Below are 10,635 nucleotides of genomic sequence, written 5' to 3'. Positions count from 1 at the left end.
GGTCTAATAGCTCAACAGCTCTAATAGTTTATAATTAAATGGCATTTCCCAAAACTACTTTCGAATGGAAGAATATATATTTTGTGTATAAAACTGAAATATCCAACCAACTCCCCAGTAAACTAAACTTTAGCTAAACTGTACAAAAGTATTAGGCCTTATTACGCATCTGCTAGATATTTGGAGACGTTTTACGCAAAGGATTTACATGTCAAAAATAATAAAATTAGTGAAATTTAACATTAGCATTTTCAAGACAAAAAATACACACTCGGGTTTAGGCCTAAGTGAAGAACATTCACGGACAGAATTCCAGTTAACTTCATCTGTGGAATATTTAGTTCCAAGCCTACGTTGCAAGCCTAATACGTTTATATAATACCGTTTTTGCACAAATAAGGCTTAATTCATGACCAATGTTTTACTTTGAAAGAAATACAAGTTTATTAAGAAATTCACAAAACTAGAAAAAGAGGGAAAAGTGCTAATTTAACATGGTCCCAACATGTATGAGACAAAAATAATTACGTTTGTAAAAAACAAGAAAGGTAAAAAAAAAACTGGCACTGGACTGAATGTTATCGGAAACTAAACCATCTCTATCAGAGGCCACGAAGCCTATAACGTCAATGACCCCAGAAGTAACACATCTTTGGTATTGCTCCTTCTGACTGTGCTCTCTCTCTTCACCTGCACCCAGATTAAGAACTGTGAAACGGTAAAAAAACTAAAAACTAAAGACAGGCTAAATAATCCACATTCCACATTGTCTTGGTGTCCGCTCAGTACACGATACTGGTTCAAATACGTAGTTCTAATTCAAGTATCACTCATTCAGGTGATGTTTTGAATTCCAAGACAGGGGGGAGGGTTTTGTGTATTTTGTTTTCAATTAATTGTATTTTTTGAATTTGTATCCCCGTGAATAGGGAACTGGTTGGATTTTACAAATGTTTCTAACATATAACAGTGTTTATAACACACTGTTGCCTTCTGGCCAAGGCAACAATTGGCGCACGAAATGGCCCCAAAAGCTCTGCTATACCTCGTGCCAAATCGTGACCTCTTACTCTCACAATTTCCAGTTTTTGAAAATCCTCTCAGCATCCCCACTTGTATATCTTTCCATATGGATTTTCAGTACATTATTTGGATCAAAAGAGCCCGTCATAGTATTGTCTCTTCAAAAATACTTTTTTTTCTGGTTTGAATACACAGGAATAGACTTATTGTCTTTCTCTCACAAGAGTCCATTTTACAAGTGGCCCTCTGGTAAACTCTAAATGTCAATCCTCGTGTGTAACGCGGAGTGTTTGCTCTCGTGATCCCAATACGAACAGTGCATCATGGAGAGCTCGGTAGGCTGGCGGGAGCAGGCGAACTGCAGGCCCGCTCCGTTGCTGGAGGAGACCGGGGGCGGCGCAGCGGTCGCCGGGCTCAGCTGCTGGGCATGGTGAGCGTGCGGGTGGTGGTGATGGCTCATGCCGTTATAAGAGTTCACCATGCTTGGGAGACCCATGCTTTGCACCCGGGAGTACGGGTTGTATGAGGAAGGAGCGGACAGTCCTTTCACATTGACGGGACTCACGTTGCCACTGGCCATCTGACAGGAGGTGTAGGACATCGGGGTGGGCGGCTGGCCCAGCGACCACGAGTTGTTCATGAAGCTGGATTGCAGGTACTTTGGAGGGGACAGGTAGCCGTACCCATCACCACCGAAGAGGGATTTCCCGGGCTGGAAATGGGTCGGTGGAGGTCTGAAGGGACGTTTCATTCTACGTCTCCTCCTGTAGTTTCCCTTCTCGAACATGTCCTCGCACGCCGGGTCAAGGGTCCAGTAATTCCCTTTTCTCTCGCCGCCTCCCTCACGAGGAACCTTGATGAAACATTCATTCAGACTCAAGTTGTGCCGGATACTGTTTTGCCAGCCTTTCTTGTTTTTCTCGTAGAAAGGGAATTTGGTTATGATATACTGGTAAATACCAGACAGAGTGAGGCGCTTCTCAGTGCTCTCCCGGATGGCCATGGCAATGAGAGCCACATACGAATACGGTGGTTTTTGAGACGGGTCCGTTTTCTCCGAACCCTTTTCCTGGACCGGTTCCTCTTTGGGTCGCTCCTTATCCTTCGCCATGTTGGTGTCGTGGACCATCAGGGCCATTGCGTCATTCTCGGGGTTTTGGTAAGTGGCCATCATTGCGCACACCAAAACAAAAACAAATACAGCACAAATACAGAACAACAAACGCGATTAACTACACTTGCAGAAAATTATATTAGCCGTAGCACCTCAAAATGGACTTCAAAACAAAACTCTGAGGCTGCCTCCTTAACGTTTACCGCGCAGAGAAATCCGTGTTTTGAGCCACAGTTGGTGACTTGTTAGGCACTAGACTCTCCTCTAGAACATACTTTCTTCCAAACTGGTTTGTGATGGAGGCGCAGCCCAGGTTGTGGTTTGATTCCTCTCTAAGCCCAGCCCTTTTCTATTTTTTTTTCCACAGGCAGACGGTAGGCCTACTAGCGGCCGTGGCTCTCCAGTGCGTCGTGCGACGTACTGCTCTTTGATTTGTGAGCATTGGACGAGTTCCACGGCTGCGTGGTGAGGAATCTCTCGTCTACCCACTTCACATGATTAATTTTTCTGTTCACACACGTTGCAAAAATAACACGTGTTAGAGTGGGGTTTAGACAAGATAGCACTCATTGCAAGTGAATAGGAAAATAGCTTAGAGAAAAGTTTGTGTCAAAAATAAATTATTAAGAGGAAGAGAATTTCAAGGTACTGTAATTCATTTCGTGAATTTCAATGCCATTAAAAAGCACGTGTCAATGTTGCATGGGACACAGTTATGATTGACAAAATAGCCAATTGTTACATCCTGTATTTATGTTGACTTATAGTTTGTACAAAATAATAGCCTATAGTCTATTCATAACTGATCTTTTTTTGTTGTTGCATTGACTGCAATTTTCAATATCGTCCAATGATAAAACAAGGTAGCCCTAATATAAATAACATTTTCAGCTATTTTAAGTAAATAGCCTCGGCCTATACACTCAGATTTACCTCAACATGTTATTGCATTCCGGCTGAAGCCTCATTAGCTACTGACCGCTTGTCCGCAGCAGCCGCAGAAAACCTGGATTGATAGTGCCGCTTAATTAGCAGGCATTGTGATGGAGGTGTATGAAGGGGGTATACATTTCCCTGGCCACCCATGTGGGTCCCATCGGCATTCTCCGGGATGGTATTTCCGTGCTATGAGAGCTGACGCAGGTGGAACAGCATTGGCATGTGTGTCATCACCCGCCACCGGCCCACAGTCTGAGGCCCGGCCGGCGGCTGTAGAGAAGCCCCGGCTCTCCTTGCGGAGGAACAGCTGAACAGCGGTGAGAGCCAACCATCTCTCAGCGCGCAATTACTACAAGACACCGAGTGGGCCGTTTCCAGCCCTAAAATAAATAATTTTCTCAGGTTCATGATTATCTTTTTCACATAGCCTATGTTTTTGGACTGAAAAGCATATCCTGAAAAGATATTACTCTGCTTAATTGTGTCTAGTTCAGATAGCGTCGATAGAATACATTATGTGGTTACTTTTTAAATGGGTGTCAATTTATACAAATAGCAAAGATATAAATAACAATAATAATGACTTATCATACATAGCCTATCATAGGCTTACAATGCATAGATAGGCCTATCAAATCTTAGATTTGAGTATGAGTGTGTCAAAAGGCACCAAATGTAGTTACTAAGTGTAGGAACGTATTTTGTAAATAATTATGCTTTCAAAATCATGCTAAATATGCTATAAACATCCATGGAGTGCTGCATATTTTGGAAGTGTTGTATGGTCAGTTCAAATGTGTTTGGGGATATAATTTGACCAAAATGCCCAAACATTCGTTTTCACAAAGATTACAAATATATATTTTGGATAGCAAACACACATGAAAAGTCAAGGATACAGTTTGTTGGTTTTATTTTTGTTTTCAAAATCGAGGTGAATACAGGCCTATACTTCATTGACATGCTGCTTTAACAAAGCGACACAGATGCGGTGATGTGGTCTTTACGTGAGCGAAAACAAAGACGACACCACAAACCCAGAGCCTTTGTTGGGCAGTGATGACAGTGCGCGTGTGTTTAGTAATACCTCGTGATTTGGGGAGTTGTTTACTCTTTATTGTTGCGGAGAAAGTCTGTGGTCTCTTCATGATCCAATGCGCCCAAGTCCACGAGGATTAGAATATGGAACACGAATAGAGAGAGAGAAGAGGAGTTGCTGAACGGTCAACAATCATAGATATTATCAGTCAATAATTGTGTTATTATCATATTGTTATTTAACAATCATTAATAACAACAGTGGCAGTAATGCCTATTGCGCAATAACATCAACGACTGTAATAACATCATTCGACTACCAGTAGGCCTACTCATATGGCTCAGAAAGTTGAATAAATCGAAAAGAAAACGAAAAAACAACAACATTTGGAACAACTTGGGAAGGAAAACAAAACGATGTTCAAAACGATGCTTAAAAGGCAACAAAGTCTCAAACTCAAGGCTAAAACTGCAGATCTGTTTCAATAACTTTTCTTGTTAAAACTGGAATATTTAATAATAATAATATGCCATTTAGCAGACGCTTTTATCCACTTACAGTCATGCGTGCATACATTTTTAGGTATAGGTGGTCCCGGGGATCGAACCCACTACCCTGGCGTTACAAGCGCCATGCTCTACCAATTGAGCTACAGAGGACCACATTATTCAGCATTCCTGTGACATAAATCATGTATGTTGCCTAGGTCAGGACTTGTCTATGCCCTGCATGGATACAAGGAATCTCTTGGCAAAATAGGTTATATTGTATTGGAACCACGTGCTGGCCTATAGGTATTTATCAGCCATTAATGCCATTTAATATGCTTTCTATTTTCAACTACATTTTTCTGAATAACACAATATTATTTTAATCAATAATACATACCTTTTATTGACTGAAACTCTGGACGCTTTCTTGAGACTCACTCCAAACGACTGCAGGAGCGGTCGACTTTTACCCGGGCACACCTCGCTCACCTGCGCGCTGCATCTGGCCCGGGCTGCCACAGTCACGCGCGTCACGTCACAACAAGCTGTAAATAAACATGTTAAGAATCTGTAAACACCGCTAGCGCGAGGCCAATGTGTAACCTGAACTATAGCTTGGCTTTAGAGCGCGCTGAAGAATGTTAATTCGATTGTCGCTTGTTTTCTTTATATCACGTTTTAAATTGGATAAAAGAGAACGAAGGAAAAAGTTGTTGGTTGACAAAAGAAGGTGAAGAATTTTAATCCACCTATTATAACCTTTACAAGCCATGGTTTAGGCGCACTGGCAAATTAACAGTGTCATTGAACCAAGATTGCACCAAAGGGATCATGCGTAATTTTTTATTCACAATACCACGTGCAGAAAGAGAATAGTTGTAGAGGGCAAGATGGGTATAGCTTCTGGATATAGTATTGAAGCTAGGCTATACTGTCTAAAACACCAGGCCTCATTTTTCTTCAACGACTGACTTTTCAACGGGAGTTCTCAATACCAATGGGTACTCGTCATTTGGTGAGGGATATGTTCAAATATTAAACTTAATTATGTAACATCAATACGAATTAACTAGGCCTAATACCAAATGTTTAAGCAAAAATAACAATTCAATTGGTATTGAACAAATTGATCTGGACAAAAAAAGCAGACACGCAATAAACCATAGACAAGGAAGTCCTATCACTGATGTACAACAGAGAGAATACGAGAGAGCCATGAGATAGACACAGGGTAGCCTATGTTTTGTTCTTAGATAAATACACACCCTCTACAAATCCCTCTCAAATTCTCGCTTGATCCCCAACAATCATCGGCGAATAAACGCTTACTGTAATAAAAAAGATACAATGTAAAACAACTCCACAGCTGACAGGGTTCTGTTGCGGCTTTGCAGACACTTTAATTGCAGTAATGATATATCACCTCGTAAATGCACCGAGGTTGTTACAGTTTTCTGTAAGTATAAAAAATAGTAGTCAAAATAATAATATGAATAACGATAATAATAAACTATCCGATTATTAGTGGCAACCACCACAATGATACAGAGAAATAACAATAACACCCAAAATGTACAGAGCCATGAATTCGTCTCTCTCTCTCTCTCTCTCTCTCTGTGTGTGTGTGTGTGTGTGTGTGTGTGTGTGTGCGTTTCGCAAAGCCCGTTTGCAGGTCTACTATAAGATAACAAACCGAACATGGCAGCAACATCTTTTAATGGTCCCTCAGCTTTAATGCACTTTGAAAGACTTAAATTCCTGTCCTCGCGCACTTCCTGCCCTCGGTCTAGGCGAGGATGTTTATGATAGGGTGCGCGGGAGGAATGCGGAGGACGAGATCCGCCAGGTCAGGCCGGGGACCGGGCCGGGGCGAACCCACCGAGTCACAGCCCACGGAGTGAAGCCATGCACTGGTAGCAGTGTATCCAGTTGAAGAGAACAGGACATACATTAGGGTTAGGATAGGGTAGTCTATAAACATATGTATTTGTAATTGTGGTTAACAATACCCATAATTTATTAATTATGTTAATTATAATTATGTTCTCATTAATAATAATAATAATATGATTTATAATAATAATACGTTTTCACTCATTCTCGATCAATATTTGTTATACTAATTTCACTGCTGCAATAACATTTTCCCCCCACAGTGGGGTTATACTGCATCTGGCCATCACATTCAGACCTGGCCATGCATAGCCGTTATTGCTAAGCCTATAAGAATAGAAATGTCGAGCATTATTAGGCTATGCGCACTGTTTGGTATTTAATCTAACCTGCATACATTATTATAAACATGTGACAAATTGTTGAACCATTGAAGAACAGATATTTTAAATATATAATTTATGCATTTCTATACATCTTATGTCGAATAAATCCCTCACAACTTTTACTATCGGATCAGTTAAAAACCAAGACACAGATCCCCCTTTCCCCTTTTACCGTTTAAGCGTTAACTGTATTGGTGTGTGACCAGCCAAAGCCATATCTCTGTTGCGGCGGTTATGGCGAGGTATGATGTTTTCTTTGGATATTGAGTTGCGTGTGACAAACTTTTTTGGCTGTTCCTTGAGCCATGTGGGAGAAAATATGCATCATTCTGTAAGGAAGGAGGATGCGTAACAGTGCTGCTCCATCAGGGTTTCTAGGCTGTACCGACCTGAAAAATATACATTTCAGTTAGTCCAAATTCTGTCAGCTATTCATGTAGCCTATTGAAATATAGATAATGTACTACGTCTCTCTTGCAAAATAGTTTCGTCTGTTCTTTACCTGGAAACCTAATGAGAATGTTTGGGGAATGTTCTGTGGTTGCTATAGATTTTAGCGAATGTTAGGAGAACATTCCAAGGATATTTCAGTCAAAGCATTTTCACACAAAAAAAATACATTTTGTTATCAAAAACATTCTTATTTTTCCATCCTATGGTTAGATAAAACACCAACTAAAACTTAATGGGAATTTTAGCTGATGTTCTGAGAATGTTCCCAGTTTGCTGCGATAACTGGTGAGTGAATATCATAATGTGGTAGAAAATAAAATGAAACCAACCCTGATCTGAACTAACAAGAAAAGCACTCTCTTTTAATGATCATTGTTTACTAAATGTTTCTCAGTCTGAAATGAGAAAAAACAAATTTCGAAACGTTATGTTGTTGTATTATATTTCTAATAGAGACTGATAAATACCGATATGAAGTGAAGTAGGTCACCTCAGGTCATTGGTGCTTGAGTGCTTTTCGTTTGTTCAATCAGGCCTTGTTGCTGGGGTCTCTGGAGTAATCTGTACCAAAAACACACCCTGCAAATCACATCATATAAAGCATGAATGAGTTCACTGTTTGATGCAGGTATGTGTGGATTTGAGAGTGCTTGTGTGTGAAAGTGTGTTTTTGCATGCATGTGTATGTGTGTGTGCCTCATATGTGTGTGTGCACACAATCATTTTTACTATGACAGATATAAGAAATTAACAGAAATTACTCAAAAAAACCTGCTCCATCAGCCCCTCCAGGGTAGGGGAGGAGGGTCACCTGGTCCATCACAGTGTCGGTGCATCTGCACAGGGTAGGCCGAAAGGGGAGGAGAGCCCCCCTGGTTCTCCCAGTTTGATCTCATTGGGTTACTGTGGATCATTTGTAGCTGGCTGGCCTGCATTGATACATCAGCAAAATACTGCCTCCTTTCGGGCCCTTATGTAGGACAGGAGAAGGGGATGGGATGAAAAAGAAGGATGTACCCACATGCAGCGCCTCAAATGTGTCTCTTCTTCCTCCACAGAAAGAAGAGAGAGAGGATAGAGCAAATAAACAGGGACCCTCCCCCCAGTTATCCTCCCTCTACACCCCCTCTACCTCCCCCCTGTTATCCTCCCTCTACACCCCCTCTACCTCCCCCCTGTTACCCTCCCTCTACACCCCCTCTACCTCCCCCTGTTATCCTCCCTCTACCCCCCTCTACCTCCCCCCTGTTATCCTCCCTCTACCCCCCTCTACCTCCCCCTGTTATCCTTCCTCTACCCCCACTCTACCTCCCAACTGTTATCCTCCCTCTACCCCCCTCTACCTCCCAACTGTTATCCTCCCTCTACCCCCCTCTACCTCCCCCCTGTTATCCTCCCTCTACCCCCTCTACCTCCCCCCTGTTATTCTTCCTCTGCCCCCCTACCTCCCAACTGTTATCCTCCCTCTACCCCCCTCTACCTCCCCCTGTTACCCTCCTTCTACCCCCCTCTACCTCCCAATTGTTATCCTCCCTCTACCTCACTCTACCTCCCCTTTGTTATCCTCCCTCTACACCCCCTCTACCTCCCCCCTGTTATCCTCCATCTACCCCCCTCTACATCCCCCCTGTTATCCTCCCTCTACCCCCTCTACCTCCCCCTGTTATCCTTCCTCTACCCCCACTCTACCTCCCAACTGTTATCCTCCCTCTACCCCCCTCTACCTCCCCCCTGTTATCCTCCCTCTACCCCCCGCTACCTCCCCCCTGTTATCCTTCCTCTAACCCCACTCTACCTCCCAACTGTTATCCTCCCTCTACCCCCTCTACCTCCCCCCTGTTATCCTCCCTCTACCTCCCAACTGTTATCCTCCCTCTACCCCCACTCTACCTCCAAACTGTTATCCTCCCTCTACCCCCCTCTACCTCCCAATTGTTATCCTCCCTCTACCCCACTCTACCTCCCCCTTGTTATCCTCCCTCTACCCCCACTCTACCTCCCAACTGTTATCCTCCCTCTACCCCCCCTCTACCTCCCAACTGTTATCCTCCCTCTACCCCCTCCACCTCCCCCCTGTTATCCTCCCTCTACCCCCCCTCTACCTCCCAACTGTTATCCTCCCTCTACCCCCTCTACCTCCCCCGTTATCCTCCCTCTACCCCCACTCTACCTCCCCCGTTATCCTCCCTCTACCCCCCCTCTACCTCCCCCCTGTTATCCTCCCTCTACCCCCCTCTACCTCCCCCCTGTTATCCTCCCTCTACCCCCTCTACCTCCCCACATGGATTAAGCTTTGGGAGGTTGAGGGGACGGGGGCATGAGAGGAGTAGACACACAGTGCGTACACACTGTCTAGTAGACACACACACACACACACACACACACACACACACACACACACACACACACACACACACACACACACACACACACACACACACACACACACACACACACACACACACACACACACACACACGCTATACCCCGTTTCCACCTCAAAACTCAAATAACTAGTGTCTGTGTGTGTGTTCTTGTGTCAGTCTGTTTTAAGAGAGAAAATGTGTTTAAAAAAAGGGTGGGGGGACTTCCTTACTTTGTAAATCCCCCTTTCCAACACACAGATCATTGTCAAAAATGATGAAGGAGCCCCCCTCCTCCATGCCTCCTCTTTCCCCTGTCCTTCACCCTGAGCGGAAGGTGGCTGTGGTGTATTATAGTGGCGTTGTGTGTTTGTCTTTCTTATCGCCCAGGGGGAGCCAATGGGAAGCACTAAGCCCCTCTCCCCTGCTCTGCCTGCTCTCCCCTGCCCTGCTGTCTCATTAATATCATCCATCACTCTCTTATTAACTAACAAGCCTGTAGTCTTTATAGTAACCTGACAGTAATGCCGCAAAGGGACTGCTGCTCGGACAGTAAAGTATCTATTCTATTCTATTGGTTGACCTCTGCCTAGGTCTATGAGCTGCATTCCTATTCCTCTATGGTGTAAAACAACAGATGATCGAACCATTGTGACGGACGAGAGGAGAAGAGAGGAGAGGAGGGGAGAGGAGGGGAGAGGAGAGGAGAGGAGAAGAGGGGAGGGGAGAGAGACAATGTGTTCCTGCTAACCTCTGCTGAGAGGTGAAGCGCTGGAGCCTCCTGCCAACAAGATTCTCTTTGAGGCTTTCTTGAACCGGGGCCAGGGCCTAAATGACTCACAGGAGCGAATGTGTGTGTGTGTGTGTGTGTGTATGTGTATATGTGTGTGTTTGTGTGAGAGAGAGTAAGATAAGGTTATGTTTGAGGAAATCA

The 10,635-nt window shown here is 43.7% G+C and overlaps 1 protein-coding gene across 1 annotated transcript; it reads right to left on the bottom strand.

The window, feature by feature from the left end:
* Positions 1–429: 429 nt before the first annotated feature.
* On the bottom strand, positions 430–2,197 carry LOC311101442 (forkhead box protein L2-like; the record flags this gene model as incomplete). The annotated part of the gene is made up of 1 exon (XM_084142589.1): positions 430–2,197. The coding sequence occupies one exon, from the start codon at positions 2,195–2,197 to the stop codon at positions 1,280–1,282; it is 918 nt and encodes a 305-aa protein (XP_083998715.1). The 3' UTR covers positions 430–1,279.
* Positions 2,198–10,635: the final 8,438 nt, after the last annotated feature.

The sequence above is a fragment of the Coregonus lavaretus genome, assembly GCF_964263955.1.
Source record: "Coregonus lavaretus genome assembly, chromosome: 26".
Classification (NCBI taxonomy): domain Eukaryota; kingdom Metazoa; phylum Chordata; class Actinopteri; order Salmoniformes; family Salmonidae; genus Coregonus; species Coregonus lavaretus.
The sequence above is the reverse complement of the archived record's forward strand: the minus strand, read 5'-3'. Positions and strand labels throughout refer to the sequence as shown.